Source organism: Gymnoscopelus braueri, assembly GCF_963280865.1.
Source record: "Gymnoscopelus braueri genome assembly, chromosome: 15".
Taxonomy (NCBI): domain Eukaryota; kingdom Metazoa; phylum Chordata; class Actinopteri; order Myctophiformes; family Myctophidae; genus Gymnoscopelus; species Gymnoscopelus braueri.
Genome location: NC_137620.1, coordinates 46,522,133 through 46,548,191, shown reverse-complemented (window position 1 = coordinate 46,548,191; position 26,059 = coordinate 46,522,133). Strand labels below are relative to the sequence as shown.

Sequence of the window (26,059 nt, the reverse complement as noted above, 5' to 3'; positions counted from 1 at the left end):
ATGCCAATGAATTCCTCTAAACCCACAGTTCTGTGTTGTCACTGCTGTTGTAACCTACTGATTCGAACCCAATTTGAACCACTTTAACCCTGAAAATAGCCGATCTACTGTATAAGCTTGTTGCGTTGTGAAGTTGTAGGTCTGCTATTAACACATTGACCGCCAGAGGTTAATCTCATAATGTACTCACGTTATTGTTGTTTTTTTGTTTTTTTCATGTCGCCATAGATCTTGTTAAAATCCTTAAGATTGAGCTGTGCACTGTTTGTAAACATCGCCGACATCTCACTGCTTCTACCAGTGAAGACCACGTGTCAAACGGGGCATCCATGTTGTAGTTAGAACGGTTTACGTTAAACAGTGATATGCGAGGAGAAAAAACTACAAGGAGAAAATGGAGTTTCAGTTTCGTCTGCAGAACGAGGGCGGACGTGATCGTCAAAACCGGATCCCAAATAATTCTGTTTCCGGTCATCAAACCGGAAGCGGAAATGGATCAAAAAATTCCGAAAGTGCACCTGGAAAATTTCAGCGCGAAAAGACCGTGGACCGTAGGGCTACGGTCTCGGCGCTTAACAGTTGGATTTAACGGACCGTAGGACTACGTTCTTGGCGGTTAATGTGTTAACCCTTTGACTGCGGACGACGCGATAACGCTTCAAGTGCTACTTTGTCCAGTTGGCCGTCGACGCGTTCGACGCGCTTGACGCGCGTTCATTGTTTAATCTCTGATTGCGCTATGCTGCTTAATATTCAATGTTATTCTCGAGTTCCACTTACTTCACGGACATCTGCATCCGGTTTCATGGCCTGGATTCCGTTTCCGGTTTTTGATTTTTTTCCCCAGTCATTTTCGTCCAAAATAGGTAAATAAACGGGTTTTCACACGGTATAACGGACAAACGGACAGGTTCTCTTCTATAATCTATGGTCTGGGTGACGATCAGTCATCGCCGTCGTGTATCACATCGTAATTTTCTCCGATCAAAACAATCTGGGACGACGTCACATCCGTTTTCATGTTTTTCCTTGTCTAATCTATCAAGAAGGGTGAGAGAGACCCAACGACATGATCAAGCTGTCATGTGCTGCTCTCTAGTGGCGGATTTGTGCTGGGTCTTTAAATTATGTGTCCTTAAATTATTTTCATGAGAAAAATTCAAAATATAAAAATAAAAAAACACGAAAATTGCTGGCACTGGGGGAGTACTTTATGAAAATACTCTGGCAGTCAAAGAGTTAATACTACAATTTTTTTTGGAAATGGTCTACATTTAAGGTCACTCTACTAAACCAAAGTATGTTCCACTGTACATAATGTTGTTACCTGTTATTGTTCTTGTGTTCAACAGGCGTGGGACATCGTGGTGCGTACCTGTGCCTACACCAACCACACCGTCCTGCCCGAAGCTCTGGAGCGCTGGCCCATCGACCTGTTCCACAACCTGCTGCCACGGCACCTGGAGCTCATCTACGAGATCAACAGGAGACACCTGGAGGTACAGCAGAGGCCCATGGGCAGGCCTCTATGGAGAAAAGAACAGGAAAAGATTCAATCGGAGATCGTCTCTGTCGGGTGGAAACCTCATATGTCCAAGACTGTAACTTTTCAGGATTCAAATTCTAAACGGGCAAAAGCAGCAGATCTACAAGCTCGAAACGCGTCGCTTCGCGCCGCGTTTCGAGCTTGTAGATCTGCTGCTTTTGTTACTTGTGTGTGACGCTGTAGTGTGATCAAGTATGGCTTCAATTTATTAAAAAACACAAAAAGTTGGAATTTGGAGATAAGAGGTTTCTGCCCGACAGCAACAATTTGTAGATAATAAGTAGATAATATAAAGGTTTGTTTGTGCTGAAGCAGCCAGACATCTAGAGCAGGGTGGATCTCTATGTATGGAAGTATGAAAGCTTTTGAAAATAGCAGATCTACAAGGTCACAACGCGTCGCATCACGACGCGTTGTGACCTTGTAGATCTGCTATTTTCAAATAGCCAAATTATTTATAGGGCTGAAGTGGCTACTGTGTTTTGTAATAATAATCTAAATCTACAAAGTAACTAGTAAACTAAAGTTTTCATATAATAGTGGTGGATTAAAAGTACTATATTTGCCTCTGAGATGTAGTGGAGTAGAAGCAAAAGTATTGTACTACTTATTATTGTGAAAAAACACCTCAAAAGTGTACTTAAGTACAGTACTTGAGTAAATATAAATGTTAATTTACACCACTGCAACTCACCTCATGCTGCTAAGCTAACGTTAGCACATCATTGGTGCTGCGTTCACAAACTACACACCTACTAACTTGTTGTCATAAGTTATTACACGGCTTGGTTGAATGCTCGATTCTGATTGGTCAGTCATCGGTCATTATTTCTGGATAATGACCAATGAGCTCTATAACGGACCGCTGTGTAATCAGAGACTCAGAACACCTGCTCATATCAACCTGCACTGCTTGGTTTTATGCTTTATCCAACATGACAGCCATGTAAACAAACAACCAATGTCATTTACAACTAAACGTTGCTCTCAAAAATGTTTTTGAAAACATTTGAAGTGAGAAATAGACGATGCAATAACCGAAAAGTGATTCTATTTGATCCACTGCACTTTCTTGTTTATCGTGGCACAACAACAGGAGAATACCAAAACGCTCGCCCCAAAACACAGTCGCCCCGGGGCAAATCCGGCATTACAGGCAAATCGGCGGTATATAGAATGGGGGGCGAGTGTGTATAGTGTCCGGGTAGCTCAGTTGGCAGGGCTCCCGCCTTTGGACCACATGGTTATGGGTTCGATCCTGTGCACCACTAACTTGGCGTATGAGTAGCATTGCTTGGGTGCATCAAGTTGGGGGCTAAGCACTGGGAGCTGATGGTTCCCAAACCCCCTAAATAAATAAATATTTTGAAAAAATAACATTAATACTCATATATAACTATACTCTTATATGACACTCCGTGTGACACTAAAGGTAAAGTCACAGAACAAAGAAGTTATAAAAACAAACGTATTGTTAGAAATCAGTTCCTATCCACGTAGACCTGCCATACGCTAAACTGTTGTTGTTTTTTTTCTCTCCCGTTGCAGCGTATCTCTAAGCTGTACCCCGGAGACGAGGACCGTCTGCGGCGCATGTCTCTGATCGAGGAGGGAGACTGTAAGAAGATCAACATGGCTCACCTCTGCATCGTGGGCTCACACGCTGTCAACGGAGTGGCCCGCATCCACTCTGAGATCATCAAGGACACTGTGTAAGAACATGCATTATAAAACCTCTTTTATACTCTGTTCAGTGTCACTTGTCAACAATAACAGATCTACAAGCTAACAACACGTCGTTTCGTCACTCTAGTCTGTCATAAACATATGCCATTACAGTGCCATAATAACTTAACAATCTGTGTCTTATTAGTTACTAGCAGGGTACTTGCTGCTGCCAAGTATACATTTCTCTCATTATATGGACATTAAAAGGGACACAGACAGACAGAGATAGATTCCAAGTTCTGTACAACTGCCGATCCCACTGACTAGTTAGTACTACCCCCTAGTACTACCCCCTAGTACTACCCCCTAGTACTACCCCCTCGGCCCTGCAAGATACACACGCCAGGTTTGAAGTCGATCGGTCGGATGGTTCTCGAAATATGCGAGACACACACACACACACACACTGACTGACTTGCATGCATTTGTATCAGTGTTTCCCAGACGATGGGTCAGGTTCACATAAAGTACCTGATCAGGCATGTGGTTGTGTTTTGTCCTCCAGGTTCAAGGACTTCTACGAGGTCGACCCTGATAAGTTCCAGAACAAGACCAACGGCATCACGCCCAGACGCTGGCTGGTCATGTGTAACCCCGGCCTGGCCGAGGTCATCGCAGAGGTACGAGCTACGACGTGCTGGGATGTTCTCTCTGATGCAATGGTTATAAAACTCTGAGAGACTGTACAAATGGAACCAAAATACAATATAGATTTGTTTTTCTCAACCACAAATGCACAGAATGTTATTTTAGACAGCATGTTGTCTATGGACAGACACACTCACAGACAGACAGACACATATACAGACACACTCACAGATAGACAGACAGACAGACAGACACACACACACACACACACACACACACACACACACACACACACACACACACACACACACACACACACACACACACACACACACACACACACACACACACACACACACACACATATACATACAGACACACTCACAGACAGACAGACAGACAGACACACATACAGACACACTCACAGACACACTCACAGACACACTCACAGACAGACAGACAGGCACACATACAGACACACTCACAGACAGACAGACAGACAGACAGACACACACACATACAGACACACTCACAGATAGACAGACACACATACAGACACACTCACAGACAGACAGACAGACAGACAGACAGACAGACAGACAGACAGACAGACAGACAGACAGACAGACAGACAGACAGACAGACAGACAGACAGACAGACAGACAGACAGACTCACATACAGACACACTCACAGACAGACGCAGATGTGTGATGATTTTAAATGGAGGACGTTCCTTGTTCCTTGTTCATTATCAGAGGATCGGTGAGGATTACATCCGTGACATGGACCAACTGAAGCAGCTTCTCAGGTTTGTGGACGACGACGCCTTCATACGTGACGTGGCTAAAGTCAAACAGGTGAGAGAACGTTTACACGTTAACAAATGTCTGTTGGCATACATTACAGTGTTAATTTCGTTGACAAAAACTATGCTGGTGTTTAAACAAAAACTAAATAAAAACTAAGCTATGATGACTGAACCTATGAGTTGATATACAAATAAAAACTAGATGAAAATGTCAGTGAGAGACGAGTGGAGAAGAGATCCAGTAGAACTAAAAGACAAGTCATTTTATGTTTGGTTGCGCTCGGGTGCTGCGCTCTGAAAATAGACGATCTACAAGCTCACAACGCGTCGCAGCGCGACGCGTTGTGAGCTTGTAGATCTGCTATTTTCAGCATGCAACCAAGTGTAAAATCAGCCATTACGACGCCATTAAGACGCCACAATACATTGTAGTCGACTAAATCAACTGCAGATTTAGTCGACTATAATTGTATGATATTTAGTCAACTAAAACTAGACTAACAGTAAAACATTTCAGATAAAATATGATTAAAACTAAATGGAATTTGATTCAAAAGAATATGACTAAAACTAAATCAAAATGTGTTGTCAAAATCAACTCTAATTCATTACATCTCCTCTTCATATATCTCTGAGGATTGTTGTACTTAATTCTCATCATGGTTGTGTGTGTGCCTGGCTGTGATTTTCAGGAGAACAAGATGAAGTTCTCCGTCTACCTGGAGGAGCACTACAAGGTGAAGATCAACCCCAACTCCATGTTCGATGTCCAGGTGAAGAGGATCCACGAATACAAGAGACAGCTGCTCAACTGTCTGCACATCATCACGCTGTACAACCGTGAGTCTTCTACTGTTTAAATAAACTAACACATCATCACACTGTACAACCGCGAGTCTACTACTGGTTTATTAAACACCAGCTAAAATGAAAAAAATATGTTTTTCACACTTTCAGAGCATATCCGTGGTTAATTATTTTATTTATTTATTTGTACTTTTATCTCAAAAGTCCTTAAAAGTCCAATCTTACTTACTTCCTGTCAAACCAAACTAGAGTAATGTATACTCTACCATGCAGATGTACTAGTTGCATTGTATTATTAGATTTTTTTTATTTCACAAGTCTGTTCAATAACAGAAACACAACAAAAAAGACAACTTTTACATCATGAAGGTAGTTTGTTTTGCACATGGTCAGTACAGCAGAACAGGTTGAATGATGTTTTTGTACAGTACTAACAGGAAGGTGAGGGGCAACAGACAGAGCTCTTAGCTTACGGATAACATGGAGTCTCTGCTGGGATGGTATATAGATCCATGTAATCTGTTGCTCAAAGCTGAGTCTCAATCTCTCAGTTCACACCGTGGTGCACTGTGTTCTAGAGGTCATGTTCTCTCTGTTTATGTGGATGTTTTGCATTAAACAAAGATGCACACACACACACACACACACACACCACTGCCCTGCCAGTGACCTGTACTATGTCACCCACTTAGAGTAGATTTATAGCAGACCATGGTGTTTGACATAACACGCAGGAACACACACACACACACGCACACACACACACACACTCACACTCACACTCACACACACACACGCACACGCACACGCACACGCACACACACACACGTGAGCATGCTTAAAGACATCGTAAACATACACACACAATTCAAGTAGCTATTCAAGTACACACAACCACACAATACATGTCAGGGTACATAGTCATTTGTATTCACACCAGTTATATGCGACTGTTGTGTTTAGTTTTTTCTGTAGATGTACCATATACTATTGTACATACTTAATTACTGTTACTGATTCACTGTTATGATGTTGTAACATTACTCATAACATCAGAGTTCATGTCTTTTTTCCATCAGGCATCAAGAAGGCACCCAACAAGTCATGGACCCCTAGGACTATTATGATTGGAGGAAAGGTAAAGCAACATTAAATGTTTGTCTTTACAATACAAATGTTTTTCATGTACATGTATGTACTGTTGAGAACAGTGTGCATTCCCAGAATGGAAACAGACGGGACAAGACAAAACCGTTCCTCTATTATTATTATTATTTATTAAAACATTTTCAGTGGAAAATAGCCCATCTATAAGGTCACACAGGTCGGATATTTTCACTACTTTTGTGTGATGATGAAGTACCGGTAGTAGGGTATTTATTTACCAAAAAATATAAAAAACAGCGAAGAGAACGAATAACATCTTGATAGTGTGTGTAATCTTACGAATTAAATAAAAAAAGAAAGTCTCTTTAAAGGTAGGGTAAGTGATTTTCTTTGGTTAAAATAAGTGTTAAATAGCTCTATATTCTGATAGTACTCGTTGCTATAGAGTGTTTGTTCAGTAACATGAGTCTCCTTGTCTCTCCAGCTCTTTATAAAACAGAAAATGCATTTTCGTTTCAGTTTCAGTTTCTTTTCCAATTTTATCCAATCAGGATAGAGAACTCAATCAGGATATAGATTAAACAAGTGAAATTTAAAGTGATGACACTAAGAAATGAGCAGACAAAATTGGAACTGGAACACTATAAAAATGAAGCTTAAAAATGGGTACTTTCTCCTGATTGGCTGAGATTTTGACACCTACCGGAAAATGTATTTTCTGTTTATTAAAGAGCTGGAGAGACGGGGAGACTCCTGTTACTGAACAAACACTCTATAGCAATGATTACTATCAGAATTATAGTGCTTTAACCTTTTAACTAAATACTTTTTGTTTTAACTCAAAAATATCACTTACCCTACCTTTAATTGATTTCAAGATTGCACTTTTTTCTTACAAAGTATCAGTCAAAGCGGTGGTAATCAGTGGTCTAGGACTCTCCAAAATCTGCATCAGAGGACCAAGACATCTGTAAGGTTTAGTGATGGTTCATTTTGCCCCCTGCAGGCCGCTCCAGGGTACCACACGGCTAAGATGATCATACGACTCATCACGGCCATAGGAGACGTGGTCAACAACGACCCCGTGGTGGGAGACCGCCTCAAGGTCATCTTCCTGGAGAACTACAAGGTCACGCTGGCTGAGAAAGGTCAGTTATCCTTTACAAGCGTTCTATAGCCTACACTTTAAGATGAGATCTTAACCCTTTAAGACCAGGAACGCATCTGTGTAATTTTGTATTTATTTGGCTATTGAAAAATAGCAGATATACAAGCTCATAGCTCAAGCTATGAGCTTGTAGATCTGCTATTTTTTTTTTTATCGTGAAAATGTTTTTTTTTATATTTTTTCTGAAAAACTGTTAGGATTTAAAACATTTTTAGAAGTGGCCTCAGGTCTTAATGGGTTAATAAGATCATATCGTTGCTGTCGGGAAAAAAACTCTTATCTCCATATTTGAACTTTTTGTGGGTTTTTACCCCACGCCCTACTTGATCATGCCACAGTGTCACATAAAAGATAAAAGTAACCAAATTAGCAAATCTACAAGCTCGAAACGTGCCACGAGCTTGTAGATTTGCCATTTTTTTATTTGAATCCTGAAGAGTAACAGTTTTGGACGTGAGGTTTCCACCCGACAGAGACCATGTAACAAATCTCACTTTAAGAAAAGATCTTAAAGGGATATTTCACTTTCAAAAAAACTTTTGGTCATTTTATCATCTACTCAGGCCTTTGTGAGCCCCCCACACAGTTTTTAAGTTGCTCGATTCAGTTTTGATATATTTGATATTCATTTTATCAGACCCCTTCCTATACAAACCCATTGTAACTTCAAACTCCATTTTAACCATGTTAGATTCGTCGAAAACACCCGTCCTTGGTTCTGGTGACTCACCCTGCCCTCCTAATGCGTGAGGGGGCCGTGTTTTTCCGATTCATTTTTTCATTTATTGTATTTTATTTTTTTATTTTATTTTATTTTATCAATTTTCAAAAAAATATATTTAAAATAAATGAAAAAAGTGATTTGTATAGGAAGGGGGCGTGTCTGATAAAATGAATTTCAAATATATAAATACTGAATCGAGCAACTTAAAAACGGTCTGGGGGGTTCACAAAGGCCTGAGTAGACGATAAAATGACCAAAAGTTTTTTTGAAAGTGAAATATCCCTTTAACTCTTTGACTGCCAGAGATTTTCAGAAAAGTCTGCAGCCACTGCCAGCGATTTTGAGCATTTTTACTAATCTTTCAAGACCCACAGAATATTTTGTGCTATGACTAAAATGACACAAAATATCTCAAAAGAAAGAGGAGAAAAGTTTCTTGCATGTTCCATTCTTTAGTTATTGGCAGTTGAATATAGCTTGTTCTTTCTCTCTCTCTCTCTCTCTCTCTCTCTCTCTCTCTCTCTCTCTCTCTCTCTGTCTCTCTCTCTCTCTCTCTCTCTCTCTCTCTCTCTCTCTCTCTCTGTGTCTCTGGGTGTCTCTCTCTCAGTGATCCCAGCCTCAGACCTGTCAGAGCAGATCTCCACAGCGGGCACAGAGGCGTCGGGCACAGGGAACATGAAGTTCATGCTGAACGGCGCTCTGACCATCGGCACCATGGACGGTGCCAACGTGGAGATGGCAGAGGAGGCCGGGGAGGAGAACCTCTTCATCTTCGGCATGAGGGTGCCCGACGTGGCGGCTCTGGACAAGAAGGGGTAAAACATGTCACAGTAAACGGTGCATTTGCAGTGTTTCTCTGCTGTTGCGCAGAAACCAATAATGTCCAAAATAATTAACTTTTCAGAAAAAAATACGTTATGTTTTTATTGTCTCCGCCAGGCCAAAGGCATGGTGGAGAGTATGTTTTACCCTCTGTCCGTCCGTGTGTGTGTCCGTCCGCTCACAGCTAACATTGGTCAAGCTTCACGTGACATCACAATGTGTAATATAAATAGGTAAGACAGGCTTAATCAGGAACAGTACTTTCTTTTACCACCTCGCCTGGCGGAGACCTGTGCTCCGAGGAGCACATTTTCGAGTTTAATATGTTTTTTAAAACAACACAACACTGCCTCATCAAAGTTGGTATGGTGACATTATACATTGTCAGATATTTGCATGTGTCATTATATTATCATCAAATCAAGTGGACTTAGCAGGTTTTTGACCATTAACCCATTAAGACCTGAGGCAGATGAACATTCTTTTTTCCTAAATCCTATCGCTTTAAAATATACATATATACCGTATTTTCCGCACTATAAGGCGCATCTGAGTATAAGGCGCACCTTCAATAAATGTATTATTTTCATATATAGGGCGCATCGGATTATAAGGCGCATCCGCACTATAAGGCGCACTGACGGTGCGCCTTATAGTGCGGAAAATACGGTATTCAAGATTTGCACACATTTTCACGATTTTACAAAAATAGCAGATCTACAAGCTCGTAGCGCGGCACTCGGTGCCGCGCTACGAGCGTGTAGATCTGCTATTTTTGAATAGCCAAAGAAATCTAAAGTGACACCGATGCGTTCCAGTTCTTAATGGCGTAACTCTTTGACTGCCAGATCAATAGTGTAATAGTTTGCCACATGCTGCCAGCAAAAACTGCGATTTTACTGTACCTTTGAAAAATCATGGAATATTATCCGTGACCGCCGTCACTCACGGAGATGGGCTCATTACACACACAGGGTTGTCGTAGTAGAGGGGAAAATAAATAGTCTGCTCGCTATCCTCCATTCCAGAGCTGTGGCCGTTTCAATGAGGCTTGTTTTGCCGTAAAGCAGGAGGAACGGACATCTAGCAGAGATACGGCCGTTTCACTGCAGGAAACAGGAAGTAAACAAGCTTTTATTTTTTTTAAATGGTGTCATTTCTGGGTCTGTCGTCATCAGGCAGTGAAAGCATCATCCATAGGATAAAAAATTGAGTTGGAGTTAGGTAGTTTGACTGACAGTTTGAGGATCCAATGGAGTTAGGAGGTTTAGTCAGAAGCGCTTCTTAATACTTTTCGTTGGTTAATTATTTGTAAAGCCCACACACAGACCTAAAGGGTGTTCAATAGCACTGGTTTAGTAAAGAAAATAACAAAATAGAAAAACTGAGATGGGAGGTTTGTGCCCGACAGTGGCGAATAGCACCTTTATCCAAAGCGCATTTACAATGTGCACTTTGTACCAAGTGGTTTTAACTAAATGCCATTTTTTTCCCACCAGCTACGATGCCATGTCCTACTACAACCGCATCCCAGAGCTGAAGCAGGCCATGGACCAGATCTCTGCCGGGTTCTTCAGCCCCGACCAGCACGACCTCTTCAAAGACATCGTTGACATGCTGCTGCACCACGACAGGTATAGGGCTGGCACCGTCATGATTAACACACTAAGAACATGATACGCATCCGCGTGTCATTTTTTGATTTCTTTGGCTATTCAAAAATAGCAGATCTACAAGCTCATAGCTCTATGAGCTTGTAGATCTGCTATTTTTTAAAAATCGTGAAAAATGTGTGCACATCTTTGAATGTATTTTAAAGTTTTTGTAACTCAAATCTTTGCTTCTGGAGGATTCTACAAATGTCCTCTAAATCTTTTTTTTTTTTTTTAACTTATGTTGCTATAATATCAGTGGTTCACTTTGTGAACGAAAGTTGCACAGGGCAGATATTACACATAACTTGAATATACAAACTATTACTGACAATGCCCGGTACAGTACCAATAATCAAAAAATAATAATAATGTACTACAGTATGGTGAAAACAGGCCGTATATTTAATAATTGCATACTTAAAAAAAAAAAAAAAAGTAGCTTGTACATAGATCAGCTATTTGTGCAATTTTTCATCATAGAATTCATACAGATGTGATTCTCACGTTCCTGCAAAAATAATTGCGATTATCTCAAATAATTGCAGACAGGCGATGATGTAATAATAATAACAGTCCTTCAATGACATTGTGTCACCACTGAATAAGCGCTGTGGGACCTGCTGACACTATCATGACCTTGTAACCCTAGACTCATGCATCCATGCACTGACACAAGAAGTCTGCCCTTCCCTTCACTAGACATGTCTGCCTCCAAAGCTGTGGAGAATCAATGTTGTGTTATTTAGATCAGATGGCTCCCAAAAGAGAAATGTTAACGTTTGCCCGGGACTCAAAACTAGTGAAAATAGCAGATCTACAAGCTCACAATGCGGCGTGAAGCGACGCGTTGTGGAGCTTGCAGATTTGCTATTTTCACTAGTTTTGAGTGAAAATAGTGAAACTACTTACTTTCACTACTTCTTAAACGTTCTTTTGTTTATTTATTCATCAAAATATATTAGATTTTTTGATTCATGAAATACTTTTCAAAAGTGTTGAAATTGTTTTTTAATTGATGAAAAGTTGTGTTTTTTTGTTTTGTTTAATCTTTTGTAAAAATCGTTTGAAATAATGTATTTATTTTTTTTAATGTAGGAAACGAAAAAAGGAGATATTTACTCCCATAGAAATTGGTCCGTGACCCAAACATTGTTTGGGAAACAGTGATTTAGACAGCCTGACGTTAGACAGATGCCTGGTTCGGTGTTTTTACCTGATATCCCAGTCTCTTCGAGGCACTACATAGTTTTCATCTCTATTTACATTCACTCTGATGTTGGACGTTGTGCTGTACATACATTCTGGATGAGAGCGTCTGATAAAAGTCTACATTATAAATGATAATAATGACTCTCTCTACATTGCAGGTTCAAGGTGTTTGCAGACTATGAGGCCTACATCAAATGTCAAGATAAAGTCAGCGCGCTGTACAAGGTCAGTACTGTAGTACACGCTGTAGTATCCTGAGGGTTCATGTGACTCTGAGGGTGTACAAATGGAACCAAATGGACCCTTATGGGTCTGTCACTCAGAGAGTGTAGATCTGCTATTTATCGGTGTACAACCATGTATAAATCAAGGCACAACCCCTAACTAACCCATGTGGCTGGGGAAGGTCAAGCCCTACAGTTATAATACTGTAGATGTTAAAGTTATAAAGACTATTTGAATTGGTCAGTCTAGCCACAGAATGCCAGCTCAGAAGCATCTTCCATAAAACCATAATGATCTTGGATATTTCATAAATGTTAGAGTCTCAATCTGTCATTTCTTAAACTTGTTGGATGTAGAACAGCAACCAAAAAAATACATAGGTTTAGAATGATAATGCCTAAACATCATAATTCTACATATTGTGTTAGTTGTGTCGTATCTGGGTCATAAGAGAACCGGCAGAAATACGGATCCATTTCCGGAGGCGGGGAATAAATAATCATCGCTCAGAGACCGGAGCTTTCATTCTCAAACAATTCCACTTTATTGTCAGAGTTCTTTTAACAATCTATACGTTCGAGTCAATTCAACATATAGCGCATCTTATTCATAGGTTTCTGCTTTATCCTACTGAACGTGGCATCTGCATGGGTCCAGATTCACAGAGCCCTGTTTGCTTCTAATGCAAGCCATTATATACGGAACAGTTCAGTACAACTAACTACCTCCTGCCTGTCACCGTCAATCACAAATAGGCTCCTTGTTTAAACATGCTTGGCCCGCCTCCTCCTCTCAGGGCACTGATTTAACGTCTGCCTCCTTTCACTCTTACCACATGAACTCTTTCTTTATCTTTATCTATAAAACCGTACTTCCCATATGTTCACATTATGACATTGTTATACAACATTTTATTAGCTTCGAAATAAGTCTAAACAGTAATATATCCGACGTTGTATGAATGATCTTTATAATTGAAGTTACCTAATAGAACCGCGCTCCTCTGCTGAGTTCCCCCGCCTAGAGAGAGCATCAAATCCCTTTAATAATGATGCCATCATTAACCTCGGATTTAGACACCAAGTGATCATCTTATCCCACTAAAGGGTCTTCCCTCGGCCCTATTTTACTAAAACTTATATTTATCTGTAAATTTAGAAGAGCCTAGTAAACATGTTATTTATAAATCCAGTCCAATTTATTCCTGTCAATCCACTAGTTGAGAGAGCGGCTGTCAACTTAAATATATTATATATTGGACAGTGAACAGATGCCCCATTGAGTGACCCCTTCCAGCTGGGCTCACAGATCACAGATAGCTGCTTTGGAATGTCAGGTAGATCCTTGGGGGAGCAGAGACCCAAGAATTCAGCCTGATCCCACTTTTAGATTGCACAGCCCCCACCCGCTTCATGGCCTAGGGCTGAGGTCAGCTGAGCCACTCAATGCAAATTGAGCCTGTTTTATTGACTTTACTGTTGGTCCCATTGACATGGAACATTCTAACAATTTGTATTTATAACATATTAATATCCTAGTAATTTCATATTCCATAACTTCAGTCTTGAATACACCACATAATCCCCTCTTGGAGATATATTAATAAATCTCCACAAAAGGATATTCAAGGACTGATGTCACTTGTGTAGGTATCAACTAGAATCTGTTTTAACCAAAAAGACAACTTATTCTATTAAAATGGTCAATCCGTAACCCCTCTAGACTATTGAATTATAAAGTGAATCATCAACAAAACATTGTACATCAAACACACACAAATAATATCACTGTACTCTCGGCTGGACTTCTTTTCACAAAACCTAAGAAAAAGTCAAGTTAATACAAACATCATTATTACAAGTTGGCAGTACATTGTGTGGACAACGCGCAAATACAGAGACACAGCCCTGTTCTTATTTTTTCTATTCTAACGAACGCAATTCCTTCTTCTTGACTGTCCATTTTGCACAATTCGACATGAGGCATAAGTTTGAATTCTCTGGACATGGTGAGTATGCAATCTGCAGATTTGCACATCACCATAGCCCAGAAAACCCAACCACAATGCACTCCTTTCTGTCCGAATTTGTGAATCACACAGGAATTGTTATCCTGAGGGTATTGCTTCTGAACAGAATCACAGCTATTTCAGTACTTGACTGATCTTGACAATCAGGATTCTTTTATCCATACCTGATCCGTATGGGTGCCCCTCTTTTCATGATCGAAAGAAAGTGTCATGCCTTTCAATTTGCAGATGCAACTTGATGTGTCACGGGTAACTCCTAAGTACCTGGGACTTCCAACCGCTGCTGGTTTGTCAGAAACCATGTAGGTCTGAGACCTCTCGCCTTCCTGTCGTCAGGGGTGTTGCACCCTGGCCTTGACCAAGGTGTTTTGCAGGGCCGATGATGATGAGTTGACAGGTAGCTGGTGGTCGCCACTTCCTGCTGGATCGGTGACACGGAGATGAAACGGCTGTCAGGTCTGGAACTCTCTCCTCCGGTGTGGCCGGTTGAATCTCATGCGGGCTGTATCCCCACGACTCCCCTCTCGACCATGGTCTGTGATGGTCACTGGTAGGTGGAGAGATGTGAAGATAAGTGTAGCTGTGGTTCCCTGGGGATAGAAGTCCAAGCGGCCTCTGTTTACCCCAGGTCAGCTATTCCCTTCTGCCTGCTGTCATCCTGATCCAGATGGATGGCCTCTCCAGTCTCAGCACCTGCTTCATTTCTCCTAGTACAAAAAACAAAAGTCCACCTATACCTGCTCTACATAAGCTAAACAGATGCCTAACTTGCTTAATACTCATACATTCAGGGATTAGTCACTCATAGACGCACAGTTTAACTCATGCTGTTAAAATTAGAGAACCTATCATTAAATTATTGACTGCTATCTGATTCTTCAGACAGTACATTCTCCTGGACTCTGATCCATTCGCTCCTTCATACATTGTACTAACTCCACCCACTATTAAAGTGATCTTTCCCACCTTATACCTATCTTACTCTTCTAATTCCTGTTGTACTTTATCAATCAATCGTTCCATTTTGTTTATCCATTTACCACAGCTTTATCCTTTTTCCCTATGACTCTTGTATTTCCCTAATAATAAATCTCCTATTTTAAGTCCTTTTACTGCACACTGCAATTGCATCTTATTTGCTCCATATTTTTCTGACGATAATTTCCAAAGTTTGTAATTCATTTAAGGACAAATCTCTTAATTTACTGTGACTCTCTTAGAGTCCTGGTTAACTTGTTATTCTGTTTTAAGCATGTTCCGAAATGTATTTTTCCATGATTTGATAATCATGGTAGTATCCCAACACTGTGAAGTCTGAAAGACAACCACAGGACAATATTTTCTTTAAATGAGCATTTTCAAAAATAAATTGACAATATCTGCAACCTGCATACTCTATAATTTTGTTACAATTTAGTAGACTCTTGAAAGCATATTTTGCTAAATCTAACATTAGTTTTAGGGAAAGAGTTCGTTATCAAGTTTCAAAATAGGCATGGAAGCAAATTATTTAGCTCTTATTTTTTTTTAAACTCCCACACCAAACTATAATCTGTGTTGTGTCAAGTCCTTGTGTCAAGTTCAAAAGATGACTACTGTTTTCCTTCCTTGTACGGTGATGCTTCTTCTGGTATTTTCCAGTACTTCCAATATTCACCAACACCTAAAGTAATGTCTCTGTACATTTCAAGTGTCCTTCAAATGTCTTTTTCTGTAATGACTTAGAATTTTTGTAGTCAATCAATCCCTTCAGGCTTACCTCATGCCCACTAATATCTTCAGGCTTACCTCATGCCCACTAGACTCCTCCCCTCTCCGGTGACTCATTTCAATGGATCACCGGTTCCTTCGCGACTCCGCTGGGCCCCCTGGAGAGCTCCATGATATGAGACGTTGAGACGAAGGTTTACTGAGAGGCCGTGATAGTCAGGCATGAAACAAACTCTGATGGTCGACCTCGTCCTTCGAGCTGCACCTATGTATAATGACAAAAACCTGTCGTCCTGCTGGAACTTATGGGCCTCAATTGGAGAACATGACCCCTAGAACGCAGGCACGTCAGGACGGGTGTCGATGCAACAGACAACAGGCTTGTCCGCTGGCAAACACCTGTCTGCCCCTCTGCCATCTGTGGTGGCTGCGGTCTCCTGTAGCAACTGGGTCAGACTGTTGGGACACAGGGACTTCTCGCAAGACATAGGGAATTATGCATTCAATTCCTTCACTGTCCTTTTCACTGGCGGTTTGTCAGTTTTAGTGTGGGATCTTTGTGTGAGCTTTTTGGTTACCTCGTTCCCTTTTTTGAAAAATAATACGACCGCTTTCCTTCTTTTCCCAATTATTTTGGACCAAATATGCTCCCCTCAGGCCACATTAATTAGTATTTGTTCAAATCGTTTCAGTCACAAATATTTGACATTCTATTTTATGCTCTAGGCATGCAGCTGCTTCCACAAAAATGTCAAATTCTCCTCTTATTATTCTGACTACTGAAAGTATGTTTTACACTATACTTCCCTTCCTTGTAAATAAAACACAAACGATGGATATCATTGTGTCAGTTACTTCAGAGCAGTTTGTTCAAACGGAAACTAATACTAAAGTAATATATTGTATCATTCTACACAACACACGATATTCCACAATCAGTATTACATATAAACTTTTAAGCATTGTCAATACAATATAGAAAATGGGTGTGAATTTGGTCAACACATGTACATCTATGTACATGCTCTAATACATGTATCATTATGATTTCTGTCAGAAGCTGTAGCAAATGTCAACAAAAGGTATTTAGGCTTTATCGCCAAGGTTTTAGGAGCTTTGACGCTCAACTTAAAACACTCTGTTTTAGGAACTTATAATCTCATCAATGAATTTTAAAATAAAAAATCAAACGTTTTTCTTTCTAGAATTAAGACACTCGTCTGGGACTACACTAAGCCCCTCTAGTTACTTCTATAACTGAATCAATACAAATCAAACATTCTGAGCGTCTAACAATTTTAAAAGTCTGGTCGATACATTACTTCTTCCAGACAGGAACTGTCCTCATTAAGCTGGCACAAGCCACTCAAGCCATACTGACAAGCCTCACTTGTGAAGGCTATCCATGAAATAAAAGATTAATTGTTAACACAACAGACAAACAAATGTTACTTCAAACATACTTAACATACTAAACCTGAAAAATACTAGTTAACCTTATTAAACTAATAACTGTTAGAAGGAAGCAACTCTTGTCAAGAAAATAATGTCAAAAAGACCTAAAATCAACTGTCATTAATAGACACGCTTCATATTTTGACCGCCAGGGGGAGCCAATCTGACAATGTCAGCTCAGCCCCCTCAGAGGTAAAATACACTATCATGTCGTCAAATAGGTCACTCCCATGGGCAACACGTCACCACGTAATGATCACGTGACGGTCCGTGCTTCCAGTAGGGTGAACTCCTAATTTCTCTTTCACAATACTGAAACCAAAAACGTATTTCAACCTATTCTTCACTTAAGTCCTTTAGACCTCCCTCTTCAGGGCGCAGTCCTAGGCTGGACCCCTTTCCATCTGAGGTCTCTACCCAGGCTCCCCTGGACAAACATCTCAGTCTCCTGCTTCCCGGTGTCTTCTTTTCAAAAACACCGATCACAGGAGCACCACTCGCCTACTTAGCTGTCCTTTCGCTTTCAGCTTATGATGGCCTGACTGTACATTGAGCCAGGCGCGGCGACCAATCATGGATTTAATGCCCATTTGCGACCCGACCGGCCGGTGACCCAGTCGATAGCGATCCCTTACTCAAAGTGTGATTGGCACTCTGAGCAGGAAACCGACGGTCTGATCCCTATCCCACTTTCGCTATGGGTATAGAAACTTTAACCGTTTTCACCAGCCTTGCCTGTAACCGGTGAGCCCTCGCGCTCCCTGCCGGTTAGGTGTGGACTGTCATCCACGCACCATGTGCTGCCTTATACAACTAGCGGCAGTCGGCACATCGACTAGACGAAACCACGGTAGAATGTAAACTCATTCTTCATTAGACACGGGGGCCTTCAGTCATCTCCCCAGCACTATACACTGTTACTTTAACGTGCCCTCGGAACCTTGCGGTCCCACCGTCGCCTGTTGTGGCCAAGGGATTGGAGAGCCTACCTCCTAACCTCAGCCATCAGTGGTACGTCACAAAAATCGAGTATAATTACACGTTTGCAGCTTCATATCCTACATATTCGTGTCATTAAAAATAGTAACATAGACTGGTTAACTGTTCATAAATTGTCATTCAAATTCGGGCTCATTCTATTTAAAAATCTCTACTTTCCTTTAACATATCGCTCTAAATAGGTTACTAAAGGGTGTGATAATTCCTCACGTCTACCAGTGGGCAATGTCCATCAGTTTAAAAGGACAGAAATAGTCTCGAATGGTTGTGCCCCATCAAATAATCACGCATAATAAACAATTTTAATTTATACCTCTCGTAGGATTTTAAAGCCACTTATAGTACCACTTTCGTACACCATAAAGATACTATGGGGAAAATATCTCATTTTGGGTACTTAAGCAGGCACTTGTTTTTATCAAATTTATCCTATTATCCTATTTAGTTACAATCAAACAATTAGTCTCAACTTGATCTGTTCTTATCCTATACCTTAGTCAGCTTAAATGTGGCACATCCATGAATTAAATCACACAGATATAACACACTATAGGCAGACCTATAAAAGTAACATGGAAAGGTAACACTATATGCTTCCACAGAAATGTTATTCAAATAAAGTCGGACTTAGGTCCATTTTAAAGAAGACAACATACTCCCATTCCCTGGGCCAGCCAGTGAAACTATAGAGTAACCTGTGTGTACATCACAGGCTATTGTTCCCCCAAAAAATACCTTATCCGACTCCAATACATCACTCCCATGACAGCCTATTGATGATCAATTGAATAATAAAAAGCCACATTCATTGCCATATAACAAAGCAATATGTCTCTACAATACCTTAACTCACTTAACTTGAACATCAACAGTGATTTTAGCTCATTTACTCTATTCCTCACAATAAACAATACAACCCGCAACCCGACCTTACTCCTCTTTCAATAACATAGAAACAGCCATTCAATAAGCACTTAAAAACGTCTCTTTATACTAGTTCCTCACAAAGGAATAATGCCATTCAACAAGTGTCCCAGAGACACAAAAAGAAACACGTTACTTGTGCTACTGCATAGCCCACACCCCTGTTTAACTCTTCTCACAATGAGCACTTAACAACTATAAGAGAAAAACAACGGTAAAACATCTCAACGAAAATTAAGACACTGCTCCACACTCATGTGTCAAAACAGACAAATAACCCCAGAGAACCTTAAAAACGTGACAAACAGCGTGAACAACTAAACGCCTTCTTGCGCTTAAACACAGAGTCAATAGAAACCTTTTCCACACACGAGAAGACGTGTGAAGAGCCCATACAACTACAGGGTATAAAGTGAAATCATTTTAAATGTAAAAATAAAAATAAATACTTTTACCACTTAAAAGATCTTATTCCCTCCAAACAAAAGGAATCTCATACAAGCGTTTAAAGAAGAAAATATTACGAATGTAATATATATAAGAAAAGTAGCCTTTTAAGATTTAAAAGCTAAAACTTAACTGCGTCTCCCGTCCCTCCAGCAACACCGACGATGCACCGGATATGACGTGACAACGCGGAAGTCAAGACATGTAGCAAAAACTACATTCCCGGCCCCAAAAACTACAAATTGCGCTGTTTGACTGACGGCTCCCAGACAGAAGAATGAGCCATGAGAAAATGTCCTCCCCCTTAAAATAAACAGCAACACGGAACAGCAGGCCTACACTGCTCTAAATTTAACACTCCTATCTTCACCTGTTCACAAAATCAAGAGGCAAGACGCTTCTTTAATCCCATAAACAGCCACACTCTAAAACTGTTTTTTAAAACAAACATAACCGTTCTATTCCCCTCCGTGGGTTTCCAAAAATCTAAACCAACTTCATAATTACACAAATTCCGTCCACTCAACACAATAAGCCAAGATAAAATAATTACTCCACAATTTATTCCACTCAACCAACCTATCTACAGCAGCCTCCAGTTTCAACCACATAGTTCTGTCCCACTTATAATCATATAGCGGAACCCTATAAGTCCAAACAAAAGTTTTTTAAATAATACTCCATTCCCCTCTTCAAAACATTATCCCCTATAAAAATGTTTTGAACAAACAAAAGCGAACGAACAGCACTCACGTAAAAAATATAAATGCAGAAAAAGAAGGAAAAAAAAAAAAAACACACACATGCGCATCGCGCAGCTTAAATCCACGTAGTTACACTGTAGTAACAGTACAGACCACACAAGCCAAGCCAGGCCACAAGCACTCCCCAGAAAAATAATATCACATGAAAACAAATAGGCCTACCTCAGTCAACTTCTCCCGGGTCTCACTAAGCGCTACACCAGATATAAACCTGTACTTTCTGGCACGCTGGCGAACGCCACGTCTCCGTGGCCTCGCCGCTACTTTCCTATCTATACACTGAATACGAGACATCGTTTTTCAGGTGCCAAATGCAACCCTGTGCTTTTTGGACTAGCTACAAATAGATCTCTTTTACGACCCAGAGTCCCACTTAAGCCAAATGCAAATTAATGCCTCGTTAGCCGTTGTGAAATACCAGGGCGCTCGCGTTTAGAAAGGCTGATCAGGCCAATCTACCAGTAGCGAGGATCCATTTACAAGACTCAATATCATCAAGAACCGAATGAGAACCCATCTCTTTCCAGTACACTGAATGCAACCTCTGTGCTTTTCAGGGATAAATAAAGAGTCTTAACATATACAGTCCATAAAGGACTTAAACGTACAGTGAACCACGACAAGTTAAATGTCCATTCATTTCTTAACTCGTATACTTAATTAATTAATGGCTAGAATCCCCATTAAGAAATGAAATATTAGCCTACGGGTGGAACACAACAAGCCACAACAAGCCAAATATCCATTTAAATTGTTCAACTTGCAATTTAATTAATCCATGATGTGAACCATCAAAGAGGAATTAAACATAACGGTTGAACGCCATGCCTCCTATGCTTAAGCCAAACGTGAAACTAGATGTCACATCACTGTCTTTCCAAAGGGAATACAAAGGATTGTAACACAGACGTCCACTGTATGGTGATAAGCCTACTCACCAAGTGCGTCTCCAGAGACGGTAAAAACAAAAGGCTCTGAACGAAGACAAAAACCCCGCCGGAAACAGAGGCACCCCGGCCGGAACCAGACGACCGGTCCGTTTTTAACATGCCGACAGGAACCCAGATCAGGCAACATGAAAAGCATACAATCACATACCTTAAATGCTGTATAATCGTCTGATTCCCATCAGCAACGAGACTAGCTGGCTCGCCAAGTTCTGTCGTATCTGGGTCATAAGAGAACCGGCAGAAATACGGATCCATTTCCGGAGGCGGGGAATAAATAATCATCGCTCAGAGACCGGAGCTTTCATTCTCAAACAATTCCACTTTATTGTCAGAGTTCTTTTAACAATCTATACGTTCGAGTCAATTCAACATATAGCGCATCTTATTCATAGGTTTCTGCTTTATCCTACTGAACGTGGCATCTGCATGGGTCCAGATTCACAGAGCCCTGTTTGCTTCTAATGCAAGCCATTATATACGGAACAGTTCAGTACAACTAACTACCTCCTGCCTGTCACCGTCAATCACAAATAGGCTCCTTGTTTAAACATGCTTGGCCCGCCTCCTCCTCTCAGGGCACTGATTTAACGTCTGCCTCCTTTCACTCTTACCACATGAACTCTTTCTTTATCTTTATCTATAAAACCGTACTTCCCATATGTTCACATTATGACATTGTTATACAACATTTTATTAGCTTCGAAATAAGTCTAAACAGTAATATATCCGACGTTGTATGAATGATCTTTATAATTGAAGTTACCTAATAGAACCGCGCTCCTCTGCTGAGTTCCCCCGCCTAGAGAGAGCATCAAATCCCTTTAATAATGATGCCATCATTAACCTCGGATTTAGACACCAAGTGATCATCTTATCCCACTAAAGGGTCTTCCCTCGGCCCTATTTTACTAAAACTTATATTTATCTGTAAATTTAGAAGAGCCTAGTAAACATGTTATTTATAAATCCAGTCCAATTTATTCCTGTCAATCCACTAGTTGAGAGAGCGGCTGTCAACTTAAATATATTATATATTGGACAGTGAACAGATGCCCCATTGAGTGACCCCTTCCAGCTGGGCTCACAGATCACAGATAGCTGCTTTGGAATGTCAGGTAGATCCTTGGGGGAGCAGAGACCCAAGAATTCAGCCTGATCCCACTTTTAGATTGCACAGCCCCCACCCGCTTCATGGCCTAGGGCTGAGGTCAGCTGAGCCACTCAATGCAAATTGAGCCTGTTTTATTGACTTTACTGTTGGTCCCATTGACATGGAACATTCTAACAATTTGTATTTATAACATATTAATATCCTAGTAATTTCATATTCCATAACTTCAGTCTTGAATACACCACAGTTGTTTAGGACACCGTGTGCTAGTGTGGGTGTGTGTTCTTTCACTAATCGCAGATTGGGACTTTGCCTAACAAATGTTTCGTGAGATTATTTTTCATTCTTAATCCCTGTGTATCTAGTTGTCCGTGTCATCCTGCACACCACACCAGTGGTTCTCAAACATTTTCATGTCAAGGACCCCCAAATGTATGGGTTTTTTTTGGCCACAGACCCCCCCCCATCTGAAAATATTTTCTGCCAGGGACCCCCATACACGATTTGTGTAAAAAGAAATGTCAGAAGGTTTAAATTCGTTTAACATATTCTGATGCTATTGTTTTGTCTTGTTGTTTTTTTTACCCCTTTTTCTCTCCAATTTAGTCGTTATGCCAATTGATTTGTCACTGATGTTGTCAATTCCCGTGTGCTCAACCCACTGAGGAGAACAGACAGACAGAGGTTTCTTTAATATATAGGATAGGATAGGATAATATATATATAGTAGGATATATAATAGGATATATTTGTTCTCTCCACGTTTTTGACAGAATCCCAAAGAATGGACCAGGATGGTCATCCACAACATCGCCGGCTCCGGTAAGTTCTCCAGCGACCGCACCATCGGCGAGTACGCCAGGGACATCTGGGGCATGGAGCCCAACATGGAGAAGATCGGAGCCCCCGACGACCCCCGCTAAACCAGCACACCGAACCCCCCCCACCCCAACCCGCCCTCTGTTCCTCCACAACCGTCTCTGTTCATCTAAGGTTGGTGTAAGTGATATTCCTTTGGTTAAAATAAGTGTTAAATAGCTCTATATTGTGAGAGTAGTCACTGCTATAGAGTGTTTGTTCAGTAACAGGGGTCTCTCCAGCTCTTTGAGTGCAGTGGTTCTCAAACTTTTTCGTGCCAAGGACCCCCAAATTGGTATGTATTTGGCCGTGGACCCCCACCTGAAAATATGTTGGGCCAGAGACTCCCCGGAAGCAAAGATTTGAGTTCAAAATGTTCGCCTTTAAAAAGAAAAAAGATTTAAAGATTTGCACACATTTTCGAGATTTTTCAAAAATAGCAGATCTACAAGCTCGTGAGCTTGTATATCTGCTATTTTTGAATAGCCAAAGTATAAAATATGGTTAAAGTGGTTGTGACGCTATATTAACTAATTTTGCTGAGAGAACTCCTGTACATAGAATACAGGATAAACAAGTGAAATTGGAAAAAAAAAATAGCAGAGAATATGTCATCCTGATTGGTTGAAATTGTTGTCCCACCTGGACAATGTATTTGTGTGTTTACTAAAGAGCTGGAGAGACGGAGAACCCCCGAATATAGAGCTTTTTAACTAGTAAAATACGTTTAGTTTGAACCAAAACAAAACGTCACTTACACTGCCTTTGAACAAGAGACAAAGCGTATAATTTTTTCTCCCTAGTGTAAGCTGTATCTCTGTAGTGAATGATGACTGAATCTTTATACAACATGGAGTATTATTTTACAGTATCTCTGTAGTAAATTATGACACAATCTTTATACGAGTATTAATTATTTTCCACATACCAGCAACGCGTACAGTAGTAGCCACGGCAACCCAGCCATTATGCACTAAAACGTATCACCTCTGTCTGGTGGGAACCTTGTCCAAAATGTTACTTTTCAGGAAATTAAAAAAATTGATTATATATTATAAAATAATAATATATTATATCTACTATCATTTAGTCACTATCTCTTGTTAATACTTTTCATTTCGTAAATATTTACGGTATAAAAACCCACTTTCAACCTTCCACCGTGGTGGAAGCCTTCAAAAGTAGCGAAGAAATAAGTAAGTAAGCTTGTAGATCAGCTATTTTTGCTGTTTTTTTTAAAGTACCGACAAAGTATTAAATAGAACGTCAATTTATGAAAACGAAACAAAAAAAATATGAAATATATGGAGATACGATGTCTCTGCCAGACAGCGCTGATATTCTACCTGTAAATCACTACGTTCCACCCAAACAAACTGTTTTTCTGAAGAAATGAGGGCGGATTATGTTGCTGTAGGAAACGTCAGTAATGTTGAGCTACCGAAACCATATGTCTTCCATGGAAGGAGACGAAACGGGGCTAGCATAGCATCGCTAAGTATTTATATAAATATACATGCACACATTCTCCCATCAAAGCATCGTGATTCGGCCACGTTTCTTGCCTTGCCAGGGAAAGCTGTATTTTCATATTCACGCTGTACGTTATCGTTCCGAATAATTAAGACCCTAAAGCATGATTTATGCTCCGTCATGCGCCGAAAACGGCCGAGAACGGCTGAGAATAGCAGACCTACAAGCTCACAATCCGTCGCATCCGCGACGGATTGTGAGCTTATAGATCTGCTGTTCTCTCGGCGGCAAGACGAAAAGTACCAACCCGGGCCAAAAATCACACATAAATGTCACTGACTTCTCCGACTGTATTTTATGATGTATGTTGAATGTATGCATTCGTTCGTTTGTTTGTTTTTGTGTGTTTGTGCCGTTCATTGATTGTCGGACCTCTGCAATCCGGATGGCTATATTAATTATGAATTAACGTGGACTAATTATAATCAGTTTTTAGCTGTGTTCTGTTCAGCATGATCCTGTCAGTGTTCTCTCACTTTATATATACAGTACCAGCGACTCCCAACCTGTGGCTCTGGGCCAGGGCGGGGGGGCCTACTTTTTCTGGTGGCCGGTGAGGGTATTGCAAGTGGAGGCCGCCCAAAGTCTATGGAGAAACTTAAAGATTTTAATGGTGACATAATATAATAATGATAATGTATTTAAAAAATGTGTTATTATCACTGCGATACAGATAAATTAACCTACAGTTAATTTATAGTAACTTGAAGTATACTATGTTGGTTTCACTCATTCCAACCCGGAAAACACGGCTGACGAGCAATATGTGTGTTATCAAAAATCTGATTTTATTTGATTGACTTTTTAAAATGCTCTGAGAATGCACTGACTGGGTGCTGTGTTTAGTGGTCAGGTGGGTGGTCAGATGGGTGGTCAGGTGGGTGGGCCGG

The 26,059-nt window shown here is 40.6% G+C and overlaps 1 protein-coding gene across 1 annotated transcript in view; it reads left to right on the top strand.

The window, feature by feature from the left end:
- LOC308101674 (glycogen phosphorylase, muscle form) overlaps positions 1–26,059 on the top strand; it is a 44,387-nt gene extending 18,328 nt beyond the window's left edge. Inside the window, exons 10-20 of the mRNA XM_080451117.1 lie at positions 1,353–1,499; positions 3,095–3,258; positions 3,780–3,894; positions 4,620–4,721; positions 5,365–5,512; positions 6,559–6,617; positions 7,593–7,734; positions 9,086–9,293; positions 10,800–10,934; positions 12,323–12,389; positions 23,552–26,059. Coding sequence (XP_080307243.1) covers positions 1,353–1,499; positions 3,095–3,258; positions 3,780–3,894; positions 4,620–4,721; positions 5,365–5,512; positions 6,559–6,617; positions 7,593–7,734; positions 9,086–9,293; positions 10,800–10,934; positions 12,323–12,389; positions 23,552–23,701 — 1,437 coding nt within the window. The 3' untranslated portion in view covers positions 23,702–26,059. The remainder of the gene's footprint in view (positions 1–1,352; positions 1,500–3,094; positions 3,259–3,779; positions 3,895–4,619; positions 4,722–5,364; positions 5,513–6,558; positions 6,618–7,592; positions 7,735–9,085; positions 9,294–10,799; positions 10,935–12,322; positions 12,390–23,551) is intronic.